We start from the raw sequence: 26,408 nt of genomic DNA, 5'->3' as shown, positions 1-26,408 counted from the left end.
CAGAACATAACAGGTCTCTTCACCTCTTCAGAGCTATAACCCTCCCTAGGTTTTCTCCAAGGCGTAAGGTTTTGCATGGGTCCTCCTACCTGAGGATAAGGGCTTCATTTAGGGCCGCTTGGGAGGTGGGAGAGGGTGTGGAGCCGGCTCAGCGGCTAGAGAGTCTGGGACTGTAGATGCAGCTACGTCCACTCTACGTCTGACTTGGGCTAGATCCGCACCCCCAGAGTGGGACTAGAAGGAGGCCCTTCCATCTTACAATTCACACTGATGCCCAGGTGACATGCCAGCTTCATGAAACCTGCCAGGTGCCCAAGACGATGCTTACATTTTACAGCAGATACAGTAGCTCTGAATTTAAAAATCAGAGAGTCTCATGTAAAAATACAGATCCCTGGGTTCTAGGAAGAAGTCAGCATACCTAGGACCACGCAGTTACATACTCCGAGTGGTGGCCGCCCCCAGATGGGGTGCCGGATAGCTGCCTGCACACGGGAGTGGAGGGCACTGGGCCCAGGAGAACAGAGAACTGCACAGCTGCAAGGGAGCGGAGTGTGCAGAAGAGCTGTCTCAGAGGAAGTATCCTAAACACTCACCCAGGCTCCAGGAGATGCTGGAAAAACAGCAGGGGAGAGGGGAGAATAAAAGGAGGGAGAGAGCAGTGCTGGACAAAGAGAACAGCTTGGTGAGAGAAAACTGGCAAAATCAGAGGAAGAAAGCAGAACAGACGGGTACAGGGGAAAGGAGGAAAGCATAAAGTCAGGGAACAGACAGAAAGTGAGGCACGTAAACACCATGACTGCCCCCTGCTGGAAGGAGCGAGAGGCCCTGGGTGCAGCAAGATCACTGTTAAAGAGTTTGGAGAACGGGACCCCAGCAAGTCACATCTTCGTCTGTCTGGGACTCAGTTTCTTCATCTGTAGAACAAAAGCATTGGGATGCAGAAAAGCTCTCTTCCTACCCTAAATGTCTCTGAGCAGCTAGACCCAGGGCTGTGTCTGGGGACTGCCACCACGCATAGCACATCCTGCTCCACTGAGGAGGTGCCCCTGGCCCTAGACATGCTGACGTCTTCCGAGAGGCCAGGGATCTGTATTTTTATGGGAGATTCCCCCAATGTCAGACACTAATTTAGAATTTTATAAATACTCGAGAGCCAAATTAAACATGTGTGCCTCCAGCTTGCACGCTGGGATTTCCCATCCTTGTGCCTTACGCTGAGCCTCGGGAGAATATTCTGGACTACATTAAAGGTAACAATCAAAGAAAAAGAAAAGGAACCTAAATTCATCAAAACTAGCCACATTCCAAAAGCCCATCTTTTTTCTATTTTTTACTCCCTGTCCCAACCCCACTCCATTTCTTTACCCACCAAGTTTCCACTTGGCCAAAAGGGCAGTGGGTGAGGAGCGTGACCCCAGGTCTGTGAGGAAGTTCTGGCTGGAGGTAGTAAGCCTCTCTCATCACGCATGACCCTTGGCAACGACTGCAAACCCACAGCAATGTTTTGAAGACTTCACAAGACCCATCTCCTACTCGGCCACTTGCAAACCATTCTGTACAGACTTGGAAACAACTCCTTTTTCTTGAAATTATTAGGACTAAACAGCACAGACTCAAATACCCAGACACAGGCCATACTGGTGCCGGAGACACACGTGATACTTTGTAACTGGTGTCTGAGAGACGTCCTTCTAGAAAACTCCTATCATAAGGTCATATAGTTGAAAGCCTTACCTACGCATCTTCAGGGAACTCAGTGTTAGTAATTACTCTCCACACCACAAAAGTTGTGATTTCACAAACTACATTAGAGCCAAAAATTACTGGCTCAACCACCTCATTTAATGGAAGAGGACAGTGTACTAAGAAAAGTTGAGGAGGTGGCCAAATGTCACAGAGCAGCCAGCAACAGACCCAAGTGCATGGCCCTGGCGCACAGCTTGCCACACAATTGGCCTCAGGAAGTGGTAATGCCTCCCTGGATGCTGATTCATTCTTCACTGTTTACCCAGCACCCTGCCTGTAACCAGTTAGTGCTCAACAAACATTTGCTGGTGGATGCAAAGCACCTGCATCTATTCCTGCATTTCATTCACTCTCACAACCAGCAGGCAGGACAGGGTGAGGATGGGGAAGACATTTTACAAACAAGGAAACCAAGGTCCTGAAGATTAGGTGAGGAGCCCAAGTCACTCCACCAGTAACTGGCTGAGCCGGACCCCACATCCTAGCCCGCTTCCTCCCAACCCTAATTCACACATGACTCGCTCCCACTGTCTGCGGCCCCTTGCAAGGATCTCCTAGGGAAGGAACCTGCAAGAAAGCATTTCTCCTGCCTTCGCTAATTTGTAGGCATTTCAGTAGAACTGAGGAACCCTCCCAAGAACTGAGCATGCAGGTGGTGGTGCCATGGGGCAGGCATCAGCACACCGCAGACCCTGGGCTTCTGTAACAGGGGTCTTGAGATGCTCCTGAGGCTCCACCCCAGGCCTCCTAAGCCAGGATCTACACAGGTGGGACCCAGGAACTGGCTCTTATAGCATCCTCCAGGGGTTCTTGCACATCAACATTTGCGAGTTGACAGCCCCTTGTGATTTTAATTAAAAAAAGAAAAAAAAAATCGATAAAATAGGCATGTGGCTCAATATTCACAAAGTATACAAGGGCGTGGGAGTCTCCCACCAGCTCTGTCCCACCCACACATCTGCCCTCTCCCTGCTTCCACATAGGACTTCTCACACCCTTCACGGGAGCTGGTGTGAGCTCACCCCCGAGCCAGTCCTCTTCCAATGCTTCCGCTTACAGAAGGGACTTCGAGAGGTCCCACGGCTAAGCAGTGGCAGGACGCGACACTAGGACCTCCGACCCACTCCCCTCAGCCCAATTCCTCCTGCACCACTTCCTGGCTCACAGTCCAGCCCCTCAGGGACAGGCACACATCTTTTCTCTTCCTTTTCTGCCTTGCCCCACTAAGGGACAGTTAGTTCACTTGCTGTGAGCAGTAAAGGGGTCTCCAGAGAGGGAAGGCCAGGCAGAGAAACCTGCACGGAAGCAGAAAGAAAAGATCAAGGAAACTACGATTCAGAGACAGAAACAAACACCAATAGGGAGTTCTCTGCAATGGCTGTGGCCTTGATTGCCACCAGAAGCGACTCTTTTTAAGAAAAAGGATAAACAATTACACTGGTTCAACTGACACCCAGTTAGACTGGGTGTCAGGTTCTGAGCTCTCACTTAATCACACACGAACACCAGCTCCAAGGATACATACCCGACAGGAGCACTCGAGCAGAGACGGCCAAGCCGCCCAACGTCCCGTTCCGAAACAGGGTCTCCGACATGAGGCTAAAGTGCAATCTTGTGCAACTGAGTGTGGCACAGTCCACTGGGACAGCACCAGTCTGTTGTGTAAGAAGACAGGGCAAGAAGAGGCAGGACAAAGCAAAGAAGGAAGGATCCTGCTACGGAAACCCCAAAAATGTCAAAACCAAATTCAGTGTTTTTCAGAAACAGTGACTCTAATAGGCTTTGTATAGAAATCTACAAAAGCAGATGATAACTACAGGTTAGACTGATTCTAATATGAAGACATACAGCTAGAACTGTATAGAAATTTATTTTATTTTAAAAGGAAAAATTAATGTGTATAAATCCAGCCCAGAGTTAAACCTCCAGGAAAAGGCTCAAAAAATGGGAGTGTTACTGTTCATTTGAATTTGTTTTACAAGGAGATAAATAGAAAAAATACTTTAGTTTTCCAATTTTCTTGATAATTTCTCTTAAAAGTGTACCTAATTATGAAACTAACAGGGGAAGCATTTTTTACATGAAAATAGTCGGTGTCAGTATGATTGTAATTAAAGTGCTCACAGCTGAATTAGTATTTAGACAGATGAAGGTGGTATAAATTGGAACAACACTTGCAGTCAACAATTTGACAGCATGTTTGGAGAACCAAAAATTTGTCATGACCCTCAAACCAGTAATCTCACACATAGGATGAAATCTAAGAAAGGATTCCAAAAAATCTGAAGTGCAAAATACAAAAGCATGTTTATAGTGTGTCTGATAAAGTTAAAAACATGCATAACCAGGTTCCTCAAAAAGTTAAACACAGAATTACATCATGATCCAACAGTTCCACTTTTGGGTATATGTCAAAAAGAAGTAAACGCAGGGACTTGAACAGATATTTGTACACCCATGTTCATAGCAGCATTATTCACAACAGCCAAAAGTGGAAGCAGCCCACGCGTCCATCAATGGATGAATGGATAACAAAATGTGGTATATACATACAATGGAATACTATTCAGCCTTAAAAAGGAAGGAAATTCTGATACAAACTATAACACGGATGAACCTTGAAGACATTATGCTAAGTGAAATAAGCCAGTCAGAAAAGGACACACATTGTACGATTCCTCTCGTATGAGGTTCCTAGAGTAGTCAAATTCATACAGACACAAAGTAGAATGGTGGTTGCCAGGGGCTGGAGGGAGGGGGGAATGGGGAGTTAGTGTTTAAAGGGTACAGAGTTTCAATTGGGGAAGATGAAAAAGTTCTGGAGACAGATGGAGGTGATATTTGCACAACAACATGAATGTACGTAATGCCACAGAATTGTACACTTACAAATGGCTAAAATGGTAAATTTTATATTATGTATATTTTACCTCCCTTTTTTTAAAAAAGAGAAATAAAAGATGGTCACTGCATTAGGGATTTCCTTTCCTTTCTCAGACTGGGTCAATTGGGCACCTCGAGGACAAGATAAGAAGATACATAGTAAAAGTTTAAGAATATTCAAAGGAATCAAACACACCATCAGGACGTGGCTAACGCCAGGAGGAAAGGGAGCAGAGGAGATGGAGGAGTTAGGCTGAGCAAGGATGCCCATTCGTCTTGGTTTGCCCAGGGCAGACCCAGTTTATGCCTGCTGCTCCAGTGTTATTATTAATATCGCCCTCTCTCATTCTCAAAAGTGTCCCTTCTGGAAAACAGTTGGGCAATTCCTCAATAAGTTAAACACAGAATCACCATAAGATCCTGCAATTCTAGTCCTGGGCTTATACCCCAAAGGACTGAAAGCAGGTGTTCAAACAAAAACTCCTACACAAATGCTCACAGCAACACTATTCACAGTAGCCAAAAGGTGGAAACAACCCAATGTCCATCAATGGACGAATGGATAAAGAAAATGTGGTATATCCATACAGTGGAATATTATTCAACCATAAAAAGGTATGAAGCACTGATACATGCTACAACATGGATGAACACTGAAACATTATGCCAAGTGAAAGAAGCCAGTCACAAAAGACCACATATTATTTGATTCTATGTATATGAAATGTCCAGAATAGGTAAACCAACAGAGATAGAAAGCAGATTGGTGGTTGTCAGGAGCTAAGAGAAGGGAGGAATAGGGAGTGAGTGCTAACGGGTATGGAGTTTCCTTTTGGGGTGATGAAATGTTCTGGAACGAGAGAATGGTGATGCTTGCATACATTTGAACATACTAAATGCCACTGAATTACACACTTTAAAATGGTTAAATAGTAAATTTTATGTGTATTTTAACACAATAAAAAAAAACCTAAAAAACAAAAGTGTCCCTGCTGAAAAACCACAATGCAATCCCACTACACCCTCACCAGCACAGCTATAATAAAAAAGCCCAACAACAGTACAAGAGTCAGAGAGGATGTGAGGAAACTGGAACCCTTACACATTGTTGATGCAAATGAAAAATGGTACAGCCACTCCGACAGCAGTAGAAATCTGTAAATCTACCGAAAAAACCATTGAATTGTACACTTACAGTAGGTGAATTGTATGGTATACAAATTATACCTCAATAAAGCTGCTTTTTTAAAAACTGTCCTTGCTTGAACAATGATCACCCTAGCTTTGGTCAATCATTTAGGGCATCTGACATCAAAACAACAAAAGGTTATTAAATATAAATGGGGGTCATAGTATCTATAAATTCTGCACACTTCTGTATGTTAGCTGTCATGTCGTCAATACATTTTTTAAAAGACGTTTATTGCATTGCCAAATACAACCTCCATGTTTAGCAAAAGGGCAGTATTTAAGTCAGTCATATCAACTTAATGGAACATAATAAAGCCATGAAATCAATTATTTGTTCATATCTGGGGAAAGGTCATTTGGGCAGAAACTGGAATGGAGATCTGGGGGAACAGTGTTCCATGCAGAGGGAATATAAAGAAAGGCCTGAGGCAGCTGGTGTGGCTGGAGCCAGGGTGGGGTGGGGGCGTGGGGAGGGGGAGCAAGGAAGATGAAGGAAGAGAGGCCTCAGCACCCAGAACTGGCTTTAGGCCACGGCAGGGGGCCTGAACTTACTCTGTGAGAAGCCACTCCACAAGAGGGCCACGATCTGACTCAGGATTAAACAGGTCACTCCAGCTGCTGTGTGGACAGGCTGAAGGGGCTACAGGTCTGGGGCTGGTGAGGAGGCTACCCCACAGTCCGGGCAAGAACAGACGGTGGCTCAGGCCAGAATGATGGAGCTGGGAGAAGTGGCTGGATTCAGGAAATACTGTGAGGGTAGAGGGAACAGCTGATGGACTGGATGGAATTGTAAAGACAACACAGCCGAAGAGAAAAATGCTTATGATACAAAATTAAGTGGGGAATGGGACTTTTTAGATTGACTACAATTATGCAAAAATTATGCATGCATTGCGTCTTTTTTAAGTAGGTCCATTTTTATGGAATCTACACAATTACATCAATCTATAAAAATTGTTCTACGTGAAGGTTTTAGGTAAGTTGTTAACCACTTTATCACATTTCTCTAATTGTTAGATGGTTTTTCAAATTATTCATTGATAAGAAGTGGCTTTGGGACATGAGGGCAGTATATAATACTTTTTTAAAAATTACATTATTGATTGTTTTAATGATTATATAAAAATTAAATACACCAGAGCTTACTAATTCAAACCAAAATTGTTTCCTTCCAAGTAAGGACTGGGCCGGGGGGGGATAGACTGCCATTAGAAGAATTCCTCTTCCCAAACTCTCCTCGGAGTCTCGGCACACTCCAAGGAGTGGGGGCTCCCTTGTACCGCTGGGGATACACAGGCAGCACAGGGGATACCAGGACCACTTGGGGCAAGGCTCCTGAAAAAGGCTCAAAAAGTGTGAAAACTCTTTTCTAGGCTTAAAAAAACAACAAAGTAAATATTGCTAGATGGTGTAATTTGTTTGTTTACTTTTTTGTGTTGGGTTTGCCACATAAAATAACCTGAAGGGCTGTAAAACCGTGTCAGCACTGACAATGCCATCCAGAAGAGCCCAGAGCCTCTGAAGGTGAGTCCTTACAAAGACAACGATCACTTTGCCCTGCTGAGCCTGTTTTTGTTTTTTTGGGGTTTTTTTGGTGAGGAAGATTGACCCTGAGCTTCCATCTGTTGCCAATCTTCCTCTTTTTTTTTTTGCTTAAGGAAGACTGACTCTAAGCTAACATCTGTGCCCATCTCTCTCTATTTTTTGTATATGGGACGCCGCCACAGCATGGCTTGATGAATGGTGTGTAGGTCCACACTTGGGACCCAAACCCATGAACCCCAGGCCGCCAAAGCAGAGCGCACAAACTCAACCACTATGCCACCCGGGCCAGTCCCTTAAGTAGTAATTCTTGACTTCTGGATTTATTCCCATCCATCCTACATTCCCAGTGTTCATTCTCCATCATGAAGCAGAGAGTAAAGAAAAAAAGATGTATCCCCAAAACTTTAGTTCCAATCCCAGCACCTTCGGTGATTCCCTTGAAACTGGCCTCCTGCTGTTGCTATTTCCAAAGGAGGTTCAAGCCTATCCCTCCCTCCTGTCCACTCTGTGCCCAACACACCAGGACACACAGGCCAAATGCCTGGCCCCCCAAGCCACTGCCGATCTCACCATGCTCACCAGCCAACTCTCTTCTTTCCCTTAAACCACCTTGCACAGACAAGACACACACACACACACACACACACACACACAGACGCACATGCTCACTCCCAGGCTCTGTGTCCCCCACCTATGCTGCTCTTCTTTCCATCCTGAAATGCACTGTGCTCCCTCCTGCCTCTGAGCCTTTGCTCATGCTAGGCCTTCTGCCTGGAACACTTTTCCTTCACCTGTCAACTACCCCTTTGCCTTCAGACCCCAGAAAGAGTCACTTCTTCAGGACCACCTTCCTAGAAATCCCAGGCCAAGGGATGCCTCAAAATTATCCTCTCTCGACACCTGGCACTTTCCACCAATCACAATTTGTAATCACTGATTTGGTGATTGATTACCAGCTGTCTCCTCCACTGGGTGAGAGCCCCATGGGAGCAAGGACAGGGTCTGCTCAGAGCAGATACTCACTAAATGCTGCAGAATAAAATGAGGAATGAATCTGGTTCTGAGCAGGCACCTCTTGCACTGGGGAAACCAATCCTCCACAAACACTGGGCAGAGTGGCAAGAACCTCCACTGAATACCTGCAGGAGACCCGGGGCTTTCACTAAAACGACACCTGTCTCCTGGTCACACAAATGCACCAGGTGAGACTTGCTTTCCTCTCTCCTGCTCTGAAAACCTCCCTGGGCCTCAAAGGCCTGTCCGCCAAATGGCAGAGCTCACACCCCACCTGCAAAAGGCAAAGGCTGAGCCAGGACGACAAAATGCAACACGTGGTCCTGGACTGGATCTTGAACCAGAAAGTTCTGTTTTGTTTTTCTGTTGCTATGAAGCAGTGATTCTCACTGATTTTGCCCTGTACCAATTTATATCCCACAAAGAGCATAGCAGAATTTCTCAATACATGAGTTTTAGTAAACTTTTTAAGTTCTGCCAATCTAATAGACAACCATTGGTATATTGCTTTTGTTATTTGCATAATTTTATTTTTATTAATAATAAAATTTGTATTTTATTATTTGCATTTATTTCTTAATATTCAACATCTTTTCACAGACATAGTGACCATTTATAGTTCTTTCCCAGGCTGCTTAGACATGCCATTTTTCTTGTTTATCTCTGGGGGTGTTCAACTCTTGATTACTGATAATACAGAGGAGCTTTGTATTAACCCTTTGTGTATCAAATATATTGCAATTATTCTCCCCAGCTTGTCACCTGTCTTGCTACCCTACTCACGTTTCATATTTTTCCCCACACAGCCTTGCTCTCCTGCAACAGGACTTTCTAACATGAGCTCATATGTCATAGGGAAGTAGGGAAGTGATGTCAGTGCATTACAGATGTTGATTTGATTCATATACAATTTTTCCTAGGCAAAGGGAGCCAAATAATGAGAATAATGACAACCTTCAACGAAAAGAAAAAGCCCTTCAGCTCTTGTGTCGCACAGGCAAGAGCCGTTTCAGCTCTCTGAAGGAAATTTAAGATAAATTCTGCATCCAGGGCTCCATCCCCAGGGAGGTGCTCCCCAGCCTTGCATGGCTCTTGGCTTGCAGAGGGTCACACTTCCTCCTGTGCCCACCTTACCAGGAGCCACAGGGGCTCAGAGACCCTCTAGCCCCTGCATGCCTCACAGCCTTTCCCCTGCAATGTTTGTGTGGCTCCAGCCACAGGAAGCGGGGTGGAGCTGCCTGCCTGGGCTATTCACGTTATCTCCCATTGTATGGTTTTTGTTATTATTCTGGTTACAAAGTGGTGTAACTCCTGTTACTTTTAGTGTTCAATTTTGCAGAACACACAAGTTTTTCAAGAACAAATATATTGTGTTACAGCAAGAATGCCTGTATAAAGTTTAATTTTTGCATCGTCAAATTGATCAATCATTTTCTTTATAGTTCTAGCCTTTGTGTCATGCTTAGGATGGCCTTCCCCACCTCAAGATTATTAAAATATCCAGCAATATTTACTTCTAGCACTTTTATGGCTTCATTCTTAACATTATGTTTGAACCATCTGGATTTTATTGGGTTTGAAGGAGTTATGTAGGGTTCTAGCTGTACGTTTTATAATGATAACAAACAACAGCAATAACAATGCAATAATAATGCAAATATTTATGGAGTGCTACCATCACCAAGCATTTACATCTCGTTCAATCCTCCCAACAGCCCTAAGAGTAGAAATCCTCCCAACCTGTTTTACAGGAGAAACTAAGGCAGAGAGAGGTTGAATAACTGGACACACATCACACAGCTAGTAACTGTGTGGACCTGGTTTTCTAACACAGAGTCCGGATCCAGCAGCCACCACCATGCTGCCTCCGGCCCTAAAGACCATGGTCTCACTGATTAAATAATTTCTCTTCATAACTCTCTTTTCTCTAAATTCTCCTCCTATTTCCAAACTTCCACTCTCTTGAGTACTTTGCTTTGAGACTTCCTTAAACACAGCACACAGCTAACACTTCCCTTTTGACCCATTCTGAGACTCTTGTCTTCAAACAGGAGCATTACGGTCAGATTAGATGTGACTGATCTTACTTTTGTCATGCCTCCTGGTGGTTCCACTTTCTTGAGGTTTCATTACTTGGTTGTCTTTTGTTTTGTAGAATATGTACCACCAGATTCTTTTTTCTCCTAGTGATTCAGGACAGAGTTTCCTGAACCAGTGCTGGGAGTGGAGGATGCCAGGCAGTGTCCACGCTACCATCACTATTTACCCCTCGTGCTATGCAAACACCATCATTTTCTTATGTGGGTCATGATAAGAAAGATGAGAGAACACTCATGTTGAAGGTTCGTGTCATAACATTACTTCTGGCCAAGGAGGGTAGACACTGCTAGTGGCTTCCCACTATCCAAACTCCTCTACTTTCCTTAGTATCAAAGCCCTGAGCCCCGTGGGAAGACTACATTTCTCAGCCTCCCCTACAGCCAAGTGTGACCATGGGGCTAAGTTCTGGGGAATGAGATATCAGCAGTGGTATATGAAACTTTCCGAAAGGCTGCCTGGAACTTGAACATAATGGCTGGAACTTCAGCAGCCTTATTAGACCATGAGATGAGCTTAAGGACGGAAACACAGCTAGTATAGTAGAACTGAAGGACAGGAAGAGCCTGGGCCCCTGAGGACAGCAAGGCTGCACCAGCACTGCAGAGTTTCCTTCTGAACTTCTTTAATAAGAGAGAAAAATAAATCCTATCAAGTGAAGCCACTGTTTTATGCAGCCAAATCTAATCCTTACTGATACAGGTACTTACCATTAAATTACTAGGAGGTAAATCTATATTTCTCTAATTATCCACAGCAAAAACAGGATAACTGATTGCACTTCATCTCACCAATCTCCCTCCCACCTCTTGGGTGTTGTTGCTATAATCTAGGGGTTCAGATCCAGTTTCCTGCAAATTATTAACTTTTTACACTTACACTTGCTTTCCGTTTTCCAAAAACATTTACCCAATATTTAGTTAGACTCTCTAAGGCTTTCAAGGCAGCCTGAGCAGCTGTCAGACTTCAGGGCCCACATCCTTCCACCCATCCTCTTCTCCCCAAGTTAGCTCTCTGGAAGTCAGTCAGCATCAAGGGGCAAGCTCTGAGATAGAGAGTTAAGTGCCGAATCAGGAAACTTTATTAATAGAACAAAATTTGGTGAGATCATGATACCTACTGTGCCTCCACCACTCAATGCAATCAACTGTTTTATTGTTATTCTAAATTATTTCCTGAACAGGAAATTCTGTCCATAAATGAACAACGGTGACTGTTTCAAAACATCAAATGAGATCATCTGGATATTAAAAGACTTCAAACTCATCCAAAAAAAATTTTACTGCAGCCTGACAATAAATAGTTAAACAAAACAGATAAAATAATAAAACCTGAGAATGAAATGATTCCATGTTACTTGAACCAGGTTTCAAGCCAACACAAAGGTAAATTCAAAATATAGAAAGTTACAAAAGACAACTTCCTACAGAGCAGAATATAAATGAAGAAATATAAAGCTATAATAAAGGGAAAATTTTAAAGTTATCTCATCAGGTGACGTAGTTACAATACACAAGTGTCGGGGGCAATTAAAGTGTCTATTCGGTGTAGACTTGAAAGGCACGATGGCTGCGTGGGAGGATCCCTCCCTCTGCTCTCCAAGGCTAGGGGTGAGCCCGTGAGAGCCGAGAGGAGCAAGGACAGCAGAAACCAAGAAGTGACTTTTGGAAAGCTTATTAAACATGCAGCCACGCTGGGGGAGATGAGAGCGGATGGGGGGGTGGTGACAGCTAAAGGGTATGGAGTTTCTTTTCAGGGTAATGAAGACGTTCTAAAATTGACTGTGGTGATGATTGCACAACCCTGTGAACATCCTAAAAACCACCAAATTATACACTTGATACAGGTGAATTATATGGTATGTGAATTACATCTCAATGAAGCGGTCACACACACACAAAACACAACCACAAGGAATGTGAAAGTAGTGTTGCTGAGCACACCTACTACCTCTAGGCTCATGGCCAAATCTCTGGAAAATAGACACCGGTCAGGAAAAAAACCTGAATCCCCCAGAAAAGTTAAATCATCTTCCCATCAACTGTTTGGAAAGCCCAAGGAGCTTCTAATACCTTTTAGAGACATTTCCACTGAAAATGGTTAAGCAAAATAAGAGTTCATGCTTAGAAACAATAAGCTTTGGTTGCCTAGAGGATTCAAGGACACGGAATCACTGTTTACAGCTTGACTCTGCTGAGTGGGTGGGGTATTACTGGGCTCACCAATAGCCCTTTGAAATTTTTTTGGCTTCCCAACTGAAAAAGAGGTATTTCTCTCTCATTGTTAAGTTGATATCCTGATACAGATCAGGCCTTGAAGGTCTAGGCCAGGAGTCTGCCAACTACAGCCCTAGCAAAATCCTGCCTCCCACTTGTTTCTATAAATAAAAATGCTATTGGAAACAGCTATGCTCATTCCTTTAGGTACTGTCTACGGCTGCTGTCAGCTACAACAGCGGAGATGAATAGTTGTGACAGAGACCATGGGACCTGCAAACCTAAAATATTCACTCTACGGCCGTTTTGGAAAAGTCTGCCAACCCCTGCTCTAGGCCATAAAAGCCAAGTCCTTCCCCCACCCACCCCCACGCCAGCTTTCTAGCCCAGCAGGGCTAAGAGAATAAGCAAAGGGCTTAGAGGTCACGGATACCATGAGGTCTTCTTGAAGACCACCCACGAATCTTGGCCATTCAAGGCCGCTCCTTGTCGCCTGAGGATCTTCTAAAATCCAGGCTGTTCATTTTGTTCACAATTCTTCCTTCACTCCCCACCCTTGCCATGGTTCACTGTGAACAAAATATCATTTCACAACTCTGTGACCTTGAGCTGGGCCACAGACCTGCTCTGGCCAATGGAATGTGAGTGGACATAACTTACCGTGTGTCCAACCAGAGGCTGTACATGTGCCTGTGTGGTTGAGTTTGCCCTCTGAGCTCCTGTCCTCTGCCAGGAGAAGAGTGGCCCTAGATAGCCGCTGCCCCTTTAGCCCAAATCCTCAAATGAGAGACAAGTGGAGCAGACCTGCATTGAAGCACAGGCAAGCTTCAGGTGACCTACAGCCACGAGCCAGGAATAAATGCTGCCACTACGGATATGGGAGCTGTTTGCTACCCAGCATTTCCACAGCAAAACCTGACTAATACACACCCAATTGAAAACCACGTAAAGTACCACCACTGATAGCTAGAAGAATAAAGTGCACCACATGGGAATGAAATTACACCACTATCGGCATATCCTAACAAGCGGTCTAAGCAAGAAAAACATGGCCACACTCAGCTCTCATAATGTGCTCCTTACAACAACAACGTCTGGAATTAGCTCCAGCAAAGAGCAGATGGGGACAGAATACAATAATGGTGGATGACGGAGGCCAGAGAAGGGCCGAGGGGCGGATTTCTTTTGTTCCACACAAGGAAAGTAGCCTGCCTCACCTGTCAGACTCTCGGGACAATTAACTTCTCTTTCCCTGAATCCCTCTCAAAGGGGGCAAACCCAGGGCGCTGCAGGCATCTGGTCTCAAGGTTACGGCTGCCACTCCTGTTGCTAGTGCTCCCGTGGCCCACTAGGTGGTGCTGCATCCGCACCTGGGCAGGCCCATGCCCTCCCTCCTGGTCCAGGGAAAGGAAGCAGAGTGGGCACCAAAAGGCCCTTTCTCAAACTCAGATCTGACCCTTTCCATTTCTACTCACCACAGACCCCCACATAAACAGAAACAGGGCTGAAATAACACTCAACAATGGACTTCAAACCTACAGTTACGACAACCTGAACTATCTATTGTGAGGTTTTTTCGATACTGAAAAAAAGGTATAATTCTATTTATCAGATAAGCTGAAACCTAACATGTTGGGTTGGGACTGAGGACAGAACTCATAGCAAGAGAAGAGAAGGAATGTCAGGGTCCCCATGCCCACAAGCTTAGACTCATATCATCTTTCCAACCACTAAGAAGCAAGACCCTCCTTCTCTCCCACTAAGAAGGTTCAGTTTGGCCCACGCACATCATATTGATCAAAATCCAGCTAGGTTTGAAAACCTCCTGGAAGATGAAGATTCGAGCCTTGCTCTGAGCTGGCTCACTCGAGGGCCGGAGGTAGTATCGGCATCCTCTGGCTCCTCCGGCCACATCCAGTTCAATTTCTCTATCTGCCTTCAAAAACCCTTGCTCACTTGAGACTCACGCCGCCCTTGCTTATGCTCACTTGTCCACTTCCCAGTCCCCCCCCAGCCCGTGGCATCAGGCTCACAGTCGTCCTCCCCACCAAGGCCAGCTGGCCCTCCAGGCTGTCGTCACCACCTCCAAGCCGGACACCATCCAACTCTCCAACCTCAATTCCTGACCTCGCACCCCACCTCTGCCAGCCACACCTGGGCCACCTCTGAAATCTGAAATTCAAGATGCCTCCCTCCCTGACCACTACCCCTAGTCCCCATACTTCTCCCTCATTTACTCCCACTATACCACCTCAGGACCGGCACCCCTTGATCCCTCCACTTTGCCTCTATCGCTGCCTTCCCATCCAGATTGAATCCCACAGCCCTTTGCTTCAACTACCCTCCCTCACTCCACAGTACTTTCCTGGCATCCACAGGGCAAAACCCAATTCTGGACAAAACCAGCTGTCCACCTTCCTCTGCCCTGCAGCTAGGCTCCCAGAGGTACCAGGAGAAATGACGGTGCTGACCGAGAGCCCAGTGATGCCGTGGACTCCCAACCTCACGGGGCCCACCATGCTCGGCACTCCGTCTCCTACTCCAACACAGTACAGGGGGGCAGGGGAGGAAGTGAAGGGGGCTGGATAACGTGGGAAACAGCCTCTCAGCAGGGCGGTCAATTAGGGGAAAACTGCCTTCCGCACAGCTTCCAGTCGTCCAGAGGGTGAGCTGGCTGTTCCCTTGTGTGTTCTCACTCCCTCACTCTGCTCTCTCTCCCAGTGGTCAGGTTCCCTCCTGAAGACTTGCAGAACTCACAGCCTTCAGGCCTCCCACTTCACTTCATTCACACACTCACCTTCCCTTCCCACTGAACTCTGCCTAAGAATTCAGAAGACCTGACTGCATGCTGAGTGAGTGCTAACAGAGCAGTCACTCCTCGCATCCATTCACACTCCTGCGAGCTCACCATTGATATCTGGGTAACACCTTTACTAATCTTCCTGCTTCTAGCTAAACCCAGTGCCTCCTGAATGAGCATTATGAAGCCCCTTCATTTCACAGGATGTGCGTCAGATAACCTAGGTTGTGTGACATTGCTCAGGTTACTTAAGCTGTCTGTGCCTCAGTTTCCTCATCTGTAAAATAGAGATAAGATGTACTTCACAGGGATGTTGTGCAGTGTGACTGCCAGCCTCCAAGATGGCGCCCAATGATCCTCACTTGCCTTGTGTGGCACCCACCCACTCTGAACCATGGCTAGCCCATGAGGCCAAGAAAATATGAAGGAAGTGACTATGTGACTTCTGAGGTTAGGTCACAAAAGACACAAGTGTCTACCCTGGTCTTGCTCTTGGATTGCTCACTCTGCAGAAGGCCAGCTGCCACATCTCTGTCAAAACTCTCAAGTAGCCCTATGGAGGGCCCTTGTGGAAAGGAACTGAGGGCCCCCCAGAGCCAGCACCATTGCCAGGCATGTGAGTGAACCATCTTGGAAGGGGATGCTCCAGCCCCAGGCAAGCTTTCATCTTTTCATAAATAACAGCTTTATTACGATATAACTTACATATCAGAAAATTCATCTTTTGAAGTATACAATTCAGCAGGGTTCAGTATGTTCAGAGTTATGCAACCATCAACATTCACTAATTTTAGAATAGTTTCATCATCCCAAAAAAGGAAACTCTGAACATATTAGCAGCCACTCCCCATTCTCCCTGTCCCCAGCCCTGCATAACCACGACTCTACTTCCTGTCTCTGTAGATTTGGCCTATTCTGGACATTTCCTATGTGGTCTTTTGCGTCTGGCTTCTCTCACTTAGCAAACTGCTTCCAGGGTTCATCCACGTCGTGGCACGTATTGCTGGACAATATTTCATGGTGTGAATCTACCACATTTTGTTTATCCATTCATCAGCTGATGGACACTTGGGTTGGTTCTACTTTTTGGCTATTGTGAGCAATGTTGCCCAGACTTGCATATAAGGTTTTGTGTGGACTTGTTTTCATTTCTCTTGGGTACATAACTAGGAGCAGAACTGGTAAGTCATACAGTAACTACGTTTAACCGTTTGAGGAACTCCAGACTGTTTTCCACAGTGGCAAGCTCTCATCTTGAGTGCAGCATCATTAGACACTCGAAGCCAGAACCACCCAGCTAAGCTACTCCTAAATTCCTGAGCCACAGAAATATGTCCGACTAGAAATGTTTGTTGTTTTTAGCTGCCAAGGTTTGAGGAAGTTTGTTACATAGCAATAGATAAATAATATACAGGAATTAAATGAAGTTATTAGGCATTAAAGGCATTTAGTACAATGTCTAGCACACAGTAAGTACTCTATCAATATTAGCTATTATTATCAATATCTTCCCACCACAGGGCCTTTGCTCATGCTGTTTTCACTGCCTGGAATGCTCTTTCCCTCCCTCCCTACTCTGCTAACTCCTACATATCCTTCAGATTTCTGCTTAAATACTGCTTTCCATAGAAGCCTTCTTGGAAATGACACTTCAGAAATCCCCTTTACACAATCTCTTAGCACCCTGTACTTCTCTTACAAATATCAAACATAGTCATAGTTAAACAGTAACTTGTATAACCATTTTTAAGACATTTTTCCTCTTCTGAAATATAAAAGACTCTCAACCTGGCACACTGCCCTATCCTCTGTACACATAACAGAAACTCAATAATACCTCTTAAAGGCCAAACACCCACTAGAAAAATGAACAATGACCAAAAAACAGGCTGTTTGCAGAAAATGAAATACAACAGAAAAGAGGCACAGGCTTATTCATGATTTAAAAGATACAAAACAAGATGAAACAACATTTTCCATGACTATTTGATCAACCAAGATGAAAAAGGTTGACAATGCCCAGAGTTGGCAAATAACTGCCAGAAACTGCCACTCTCTCACGCTGGCGCTGGGCACTTCATAGGCGCAGGCTGTCTGGGGGCAATGTTGTGATGCCTGCCAAATTCCAAGGGCACAAGACGCCCCTGGGAGCCTAGAGACAGGTGGGATCAGTGACCCAAAAGCTATCCGTGCAAGAACGTTCCTTGGAGCACTGCCTAAAAAGCAAAAACTGGAAACAACTTAAAATATCCCGGAGGAGGGGACTGTGAAGGCAGCGGCTCTTTCTTGGCCCTCAAGTGGTCAGCACGGTTAGCTGCCTCGGTGGCTGCCACCTTCAGAGCAATTCCACCCACAGGGCGGGGCCTGACTGCTCATTACACATCCTCACCAGGCCGTGTCCAAGCAGCTACAACTGAAATCCAGTTTACGTCATTTGCGTTAGTTTCTCCTCTATATCACAGTAAGGCATTACACTGATTCTTTTAAAATTATGTGTTTACAGGGCCGGCCCCAGGGCGTAGTGGTTAAGTTCGGCGCGCTCTGCTTCAGTGGCCCAGGTTTGGTTTCTGGGCGGGGACCCAGGCCACTTGTCAGAGGCCATGCTGTGGCAGCAACCCACACACAAAATAGCACAGACATTGCAGGAAGATTGACACAGACATTAGCTTAGGGTTAATCTTCCTCAGCAAAAGAGGAAGACTTGCAACAAATGTTAGCTAAGGGCAAATCTTTCTCAGGAAAAAAAAAATTATGTGTTTACTAGGACTAGTTATCTATTAATTTCAGATTAATAGAGGAATTACAAAATGTTTGTTATAAAAAGGAACATTATGTCTTCTACGATTGAAAACTGCTGGTTTAAATAAATGAAGGGTGATGATGATGATGATACAGCCACACAATGGGAGACTAGGTGGCTATTTTAAAGAATAAGGCAACATTGTATGTACTGTAATGAAACAACCGTTACTCTGCACTGACTACGCTTTGGTACAATTTCAAGTTTTACCACTTGCATGTGTTACTTTTATAATTTAAAACCCTAAACAAAATTATTAACAAAGAAAAATCCAGAATGAAGGAAGTTAATTTAAATAGGGTCAGAAAACAACACTGCTGAGTCTACAACCCAAGGACCCGTTTTACGTGAGAGGACAAGCCGCTTCACTCTGCCCCTCCTTAAAGGTGTAGTGATCATGGCACCAACCTGGCAGGGTTTGCTGGGGACAAAAGGAGTCCCAGAACAGTGCTTGGAAGCCTGCCAGACATACAGCAACTACTCAATACATGTCAGTTTTTGTTCAGATTCGTAATGGCTAATTTATGTGTTAACTTGACTGGGCCATGAGATGCCCAGATATTTTGCCAAACACCATGCTGGGTGTTTCTGTGAGGGTGTTTCTGAATAAGATTAACATTTAAATCGGTAGACCGAGTAAAGCAGACTGCCCTCCCTAACGTGGGTGAGCCTCATCCAATCAGTGGAAGGTCTGAATGCCTTCTGGCAAGTAAGAGAGCGTTCCTCCTGTCTGACTGCCTTCAAGCTGACATCAGCTTTTTCCTGCCTTCAGACTTGAACTGAAGCATTGGCTCTTCCTAGGTCACGAGCCTGCTGGTCTGTGGACTGGAACTACACCTTTGGCTCCCCTGGGCGTCCAGCTTGCTGACTACTGATCTTCAGACTTGTCAGTCTCCATAATCATGTGAGCCAATTCCTCATAATAAACCTCTCTCTCTCTCTCTCTCTCTCTCTCTCTCCATGGTTGTTAGTTCTGTTTCTCTAGAGAGCCCTAATACAGGATTTATGAAATCTGACTCATTCCAGGTCTAATATGCAACTTATAAAGTTGCAGTTCGTGATAGTTTCAGCTTGATTTGCTCAAGTTTGTCAGTATTCACACAAGAGCAGGGGTCAGAGAATACAGACAAGCTTCTGACTCAAAGTTCCTCACGGGGCCACGAGTCCTGGAGTCACCAGTGAACCGTGTGGCCAGGGCGACGCCTGACCCTGGCAGCAGTGCATCCTGCACCCACCCTCTCTCAGTGGATCCCTGGAGAGCCCCTACAGCAGCCCTCGGCTGTGTGGGAAGAACAGGGCACTAAGGGCAGAGACCCAGGCCCGGCCCCTGAGCCAGCAACTGCCTCTGAACCCTGGTCTGGCCACACTGAAAGGAGAGTGCCTTGACAAAGCGGGGGTGCTTCTGAAGTGACGCTCTCTCCAATACTTGCACATCAAATTAATGTAAATCCATTAGGAAAACTTGGCATCTAAAGGACCATTAAGAATGCTATTTCTGAAGCCCTTGCAAGGTACCCCTGATTAATTCTTTAGTAAGATTACTCCTTAATTTTTTTATTACAATTTATTATTTGCCAGCTTCCTAAAATGGTTTGAAGTGGGCAAAGAGTAACACGAATACGTTAGATACATTAAAAACTTGTCTCAAATTCAGAACAAAAACCAAGTAGGAAGAGGATAAAAGTATATCAGGCACCTGGCACTGTAGCCCCCCAATCACATGTCAAGAATCTTACTAACACCTTTTAACTAAATTTTACAATTTATATCAAAAACCCTGTGTGATAAGTACTCTACCCACTCACCTAATGATGAGGAACTGAGGGGCAGCAAGATCAGCTGGTGGCCCCCAAAATCATTTCTAGCATGTTTAAGAGACAGAGGTGAACGTGTTTGTTTTTTTGCTAAAGATTAAATATTAGCTCTAGAAATCAGCATAATAGCTGGATTACAACTGCAAAAACAAATCAACCATTAAACAGAAGAGATTCCAGTGAGAGAAGAAGCAAAAAACATTCCTAAGTTATGAATTTAGAAAAAAACTGTAATGCCCTAGATTCTAATTCACATCTTCTCACTCTGTGAAAGCAGGGATATTTCACTGCACATTCTTTGCTGTTTCGTTTAGCCAAGTAAGTAGTATTTAGATATAAATTTTCAATGGAAAACACATTAAAAATTTTATACTAGACAGGAATTGATAAGACCCCAAATTTAATTCATAAAAAAAGTCCATAATAATTTGAGCATATTTTCAGAGCAAAAATCATCAAGATTGGTGGCTTAACTCAGTGATAGAAAAGGAACAAATCCTAAATGGTGGCCCTGTGATGAAGAGGATGCTCAGGCAGGACTGTTCCTGTACACATACTTGGAACAACCTCACAGGAGTCACAGCCAGTCATTTACACCTCTGCCCACCTCCCAGGCTCTGAGGGCGAGACCAGTTCTCATCAATGGACCCCAGCAAAAAGCTAGCCTTGAATAGACACTGGTTGAACAGAATTTTTTTAAATTTTATTGAGGCTGCATTGGTTTATAACAGTGTACAAATTTCAGGCGTGCATCATTATATTTCAGCTTCTGTCTAGACTGCATTGTTTCTAATTTCCATCCATCACCATACACATGTACCCCTTTACCCCTTTCACTCTCCCCCCACCCCTTTCCCCTCTGGTAACCACCAATCTTGAACACTATTATTGAATAAGCCTGAAGCCACACACGCAAACACACACATTCACAGCATCTCCATAATCTTCTCTCATCCCAAGTCTCATATGTCCTGAAACCTAAAACTGACTGGAAGGGGACAAGAGGAGCTCACGCCTCTCAGGAGTTTACTGGGTTTTGGCCCAGACAGCCCTTGGGTAACAGCGTATAGACAGGACAGAAACCAGATGGGTCATCAACCATCAGACTCTGATCAGCTTAGAGGAAGTGAGGAGACACGTCACCCCCATAGCAAGGGAGACAAGCCAGAGCAGAAGTAATTAGCAAGCTCTCCATCACTGGGGTGTGGATCAGAGGTACAGGGCCAAGCACATTTAATAGAGGAAACAAAAGAAAGTGAGGGCGGAAAAGAGCGAAGGAGGGAGGGAGACATTGTCTAACTCTACTCTTCACCTTTTGAAAAATTCCTTGCTGACCCAGACACCAGGTGAGGCTCTACAAAACCAGGAAAAAGACAGAAGACTAGGAAAATCGCAGAGTTGGAGACGCCAGAGGGGACCTTAGAGGCCCTGGTCAGCCATTGCAAAGAACTGAGAAGGGAAAGGTGGTGATGTTCTGCAGGCCTGGTCCCAATTCAGACCAGCTGCTCATGGCCCCACAGGTCACTTGCCTCCTCTGAGCCTGGGTGAGGGGACGAGGGCTGAGCAGCCTCTACGGTCCCTCCACTCTGGCTGCCAATGATTCAGTGTTGCAGTTTCCCTACCGCATGGCCAAGGACAACCTGCGGAACAGAGCAGAGCAGGAGAGAAACTACTTCTCCTGTGGTCTTTTCTCCTTTCCGGCCACACCACAAAGAGAACAAACATCCAGCACAGCCAGCAGACACACTTACCATGCGAGTTGGTCCGAATGAGCCTGGCTTGGCAGAGTCCTGGCAGAGGCTGGGCCCTGACGGGCTGCCCGAACTGAAATACCACTGCCATGTGCAGAAACAAACTCCAAGGGCGACTCAGGGAGAGAAGCGATTCTCCATGAGAGCCCGGCCGGGCAGTCCGTCGGCACAGCCACCCTCCTGCGCCTTCCTTAGCAGTTTTCTAAGCTTGCTTGTTGGGGCAAATCCTAAGATTGTGAGCTGCCCTGGAAGCACAATGGGTTACGTAACGCCAGGCCGCCTGGGCACCCTATCGGCTCATCTTGTTAAACCGCCCCAAACATAAAATGACGCACCTAAAATGTGATATCCCTAGGTTGGTGGTGGCGGAGCAGGCTTTGTGACGGGCATTTGGCTTTGCCTAAAAATTAAAGAGGAACAAAAAGTCTGCTGTTCATCTCAGCACTCACTGGAAGCCGGGGGCAGAGTGTATTTATCAGAGGCCTGATGCCAAGTGGTCTCCCAGGACTGTACTTGGCAGAGCCCTTGGAGTCCACGTATGCATTCTCGGGGACACTCCAGGTCTCTCCAGGAATGTGTTTCCTTCTGTGTCTTCCTCTCAGTGACCCCCTAATGAGACTTTAACCTGAGCATGTTCTGCATCGTCTGGCTGCCCAGCACCTTACACGCTTAACACTGTCTGTGTTTACCCTCCTGTTTACCAAGCCGCCGCCAAACACGACAGCACTGAGCTCTGTTTCTCAGCTGTCCTACGGCGCTTGCTACAGATGCCCCAGCAAAGAACCTCCAGTCACCACGCCCTGTGGGATTTAAAGCGTCAGCACTGCATTCTGCCATTTCTTTGCCCTCGGTTGTCACATTCAGAGAAAGTGAAACTACTTTAACAGGCTGCATATTTCCTGGATTTCACTGGCACAGACGCCACTAGAATCCCAGGGGTTAGTTCACCTGTTGGGACAAGTGAAGACGCAGTTGGGACACTGCCTCCTCCATGAAGCCCCCCCTGGTTCTCCCCTGTTCTTTCCCCCCCAAGGCTCGGCCAGGCCCCCTCTTTGGTGCTCTCTTGTATATTAGTGCTTATCACTGAGCTAACCACGGGGCACAGACAATTTCCACTTGCTCCTCTGTCTACCCCACTAGACTGTACTCCTGGGTGGCAGAGAACACGTGCCTCAGGGTCATGACCTGGATGCTAGTCCTGCCCCTCAGAGCTCAGGGATTGTAGGCAGGATGCTGAACCTTCCGTGATTTAGTCTCTTTACCTGTATAAAGGGGTAACAGTACCCACTTCAAGGGGATGCAGTAATAATTAAATGACACAATTTATTCATCCAGCAAACATTTACGGAGCGCTGGCCACATGCAGGCGCTATTTCAGCCACTGGGATTCAGGGCTGCACAAAGTCCTTGCCTGGGGGAGCTTATATTCTACTGCAAGTTTGGCAGACAAAATAAAAGCACACTGAAGCTCGTGGCTAAGTCTGGGAGAAAGCTAAAGCAGGAAAGGGAGATGGGGAGCGGTAGTGGTGGACCACTCTTTATTAGGGCGTCCCAGAAGGCTTCTAACGAAATACCATTTGAGAGAGAAAGTGAAGAGGGAATCATGAGGACATCTGGGGTTAAGGAGATCCATGCCAGGCAGCAGCAAGAGCAAGGGCCCTGAGGCAGGACGTTCCTGGTGTGTCCACGGATTAGCAAGGAGGCCAGTCTGCCTGGAGTGGAGCAGGCAGAGAGAGACAGGTCAGAGGGGTGGGGGGAGCCCCGTCACTTAGACCCTCATAGGACACGGTCAGATGGGAGCCAAGTGGAGGTCTGCAGCAGAAGAGTTAAACCATCTGCCTTTGTGTTTAGAGAGCCACTCTCACAGCTGGGTGGAGAACGGATTGCAGGGAGGCAAGCAGAGGAGCAGGAGGCCCAAACAGGAGGACACTGCAGTAACCCAGGCTGAGATGAAGGTGGCCCAGACCGGGCAGCTGCTGTGGAGCCGGTGAGAAACAGTCAGATTCTGGGCACACTCTGAAGAGAGAGCCAACAGACTTCCCAGAAAACTGAGGTGCGAAAGACATACAAAGGATGCCTCCCAGGTTTTTGGCCTTGGCACCTGGAAGGACGGAAGTGCCATTTACAAAGACAGGGATGTTCACGTGGAAAGGAGGTGGAAATCAGGAGCTCATTTTTGGCCACGTACATTTGAGCTGCCTGTTAGGCATCCAAGTGAAAATGTTTTATGTGCAGTTAGACCATCACACCTGGCCTTTAGGGGAAAAGTCCAGTCTGAGGTTAGGAACTGGAGATTTTACATCCTGGAGACCGGGTGAGATCACTTAGGGCGTGGGTGTACATGGGAGAGTGAGGGGCTGGAAAGTCTGAGCCCCAGGCCCTCCAACACCCCCAAGCTTGGGAGAAGAGGAGGAGCAGCCAGCAAGCTAGGAGGACCAGGAGAGTCGGGATCTGAAGTCAAGGGAGGACCGTATTTCCAGGAGATGTGGGTGGACGACAGTGTCAACTCTTGCTAAAAAGGCAAGAAGACAGGCGCTGAGGATGGACTCCTGGAGTGAACGAGGCCATCTGTGCTGGGGGAACGCAGAGGGTCACAAGCCTGCTCGCAGTGGACGCAGGAGAGAACAAGAGAAGAGAAACTGGAGTCAGCAAATGTGGAGCAAAGACACAGGCTGTGGGGACAGGGGGGCCAAGAAGGATTCTTTTTAAGATCTCCCCCTTTTAAGAAGGGGGAGATCAGAGCATGTTCTGTGCTAAAAGTGAAGATCCATGAGCAAGGGAAACAGATGACATGGTAGAGAGAGGGGAGATGCTGGAACCGTGTCTGCTGGGAGCAGGCAAGCAGGGGTGGGATTCAGTGCACCTGCGGAGGGAGGGCCACTCATGGGGATGGGAGCTCAGCATGGGGCAAGGCACCCAGGCTGGGACACCAGGCCATCTCTGTGCCTGGCCGTCCTCAGGAAACTCCAGACGCATGGAGTCCTCAATGCTTACCTGGTGAGAGAGAACAATGAACAGCTACTAGAGGCCAATTTGCATCTATTAAACTGTCACCGGGCATTATTTTAAACAGGAGGAGAAAAGCAAACAACGCAGACGAAATTGAGAAACAGGGCAAACTTCGACAGGAATGCAACTGGATTTAACAATGACTAGGTTCCTCACTGCTGTTCCGCACACCATGCTACCCCATTTCCACTCAGAGCCCTCTCCTGCACTGGCCCCAAGCACTTGTCTCAACGTTCCCTTGGGGAAAAAAAATGAGCAAAAGTTTCAGGACAACGTGCTGAACAGCAGACACTGCCAGTGGACTGGGAGGGGACTACCCTGGGAAGGTGCGACTGACACAGGCACCTCTAAGAACGGATGTCTGCAAATCTTGACAGTGTACAAAGAGCATAGTTCCCCATTTTTGCACCCCACAATGCCGCAGTGTGTTATTTCCATTACACCTTATGTCTGAAGAAACTGAGCCTCAGAGAGAGGGAAGGGGCCAAACCGCACTGAACGTTGCCATGGGCCATGCACGCTGCTCGAGGTTCAACATTCCCATCTTTAACCTTCACGACAATTCTACGAGGTGCTGTCTTCATCTCTGACAGGTCAGTGACTAACGCAAGCCACAGAGTTATTCACTGGCAGAGCCAGTCCTGGGTAGTGGGTCTTATAATCCCAAAGCTCAGACTCTGCACTTTGGTGGTCCCTCCCCATCCCCCACCCACCACCCCCAGACCCACTCCTGTGGCCGCACCCTTCCCCAGTCCTCACTGACTGAGGCTTCCACCTTCCCTCCTTCCCTCCCTTCCTGGCAGGGAAAGGCCCCATACCGGTGATGGTGCAGGCATCCCGGTACCCTCTGCAGCTGGGAGCATCTTCCACAGCCTCGCTTACATAGTGCTCCTCAGGGATGCCCAGGCCGCAGGCTAGGAATGCATGGTTGCACACCTCCGAAGGGGGCACGGAGTTGGCCAAAGTGTCGTCGTGCAGAACTGTGGCGTCCAGCTTGGCAGGTTTCAAGGGGAGGTGCCCACTGCCATCGGGGGTCCTGCTGCTGGAATCTGGGGCAGTCAGGTGGACAGCCCCTGGTAGGTCTGGCACACCAGCAGGGGCTCCTTACAGGGAACCTACGGGACAATGCAGAGAGAGCAGCACAGTTACTTTGAGTCTCTGAATAAACTGGACAAAATCTTTAGAAAATATGGGCCACTTCCAAAATGATGTGGGCTCAGATTACAAATTCTGCAAAGTGTTTCCTTCAACCCAAGGTATTTCCCATCAAATTCCCATGTCAATAAAAGAATTGCAGTGAAGTTCCATTCAACTTCAGGTATCAATATGACGAAAACACGGAGCGCATGGCTTCGTTTACTAACTGAAACCTGTCTTGAAGCAGCTCTAAGCAAATAAACTGGACCACAGCTAAACTGATGACACCTACCCTGAAATAAACACATCCACGACACCTGGCAGCCCCACCGGGGGAGAAGAGCTGTGCTGCACATTCTGGGGAAGACACACACCGATCTATTTCTACAGGATTTCTATACA

At 46.5% G+C, this 26,408-nt stretch overlaps 1 protein-coding gene across 6 annotated transcripts in view; it reads right to left on the bottom strand.

Moving 5' to 3' along the window:
• Positions 1 to 25,969, bottom strand: part of TRAK1 (trafficking kinesin protein 1) — a 115,379-nt gene extending 89,410 nt beyond the window's left edge. For 2 of the 6 annotated variants that reach the window (XM_058555755.1, XM_058555762.1), the window contains exon 1: positions 25,688 to 25,969. Coding sequence is in view for 4 of the 6 variants with exons in the window: in XM_058555770.1 (XP_058411753.1) it covers positions 21,861 to 21,951 (91 nt within the window). In the remaining 2 variants the exon portion in view is untranslated. Of the gene's footprint in view, positions 1 to 3,274; positions 3,373 to 21,860; positions 21,967 to 25,687 lie in introns of those variants that run through there. The other 4 variants (XM_058555770.1, XM_058555778.1, XM_058555688.1 and 1 more) reach the window with 2 other exon arrangements.
• Between the last annotated feature and the right edge of the window lie 439 nt (positions 25,970 to 26,408).

This window comes from Diceros bicornis, chromosome 2, assembly GCF_020826845.1.
Source record: "Diceros bicornis minor isolate mBicDic1 chromosome 2, mDicBic1.mat.cur, whole genome shotgun sequence".
Classification (NCBI taxonomy): domain Eukaryota; kingdom Metazoa; phylum Chordata; class Mammalia; order Perissodactyla; family Rhinocerotidae; genus Diceros; species Diceros bicornis.
Note: the sequence above shows the minus strand (reverse complement) of the source record. Positions and strands in the feature narration are given on the sequence as shown.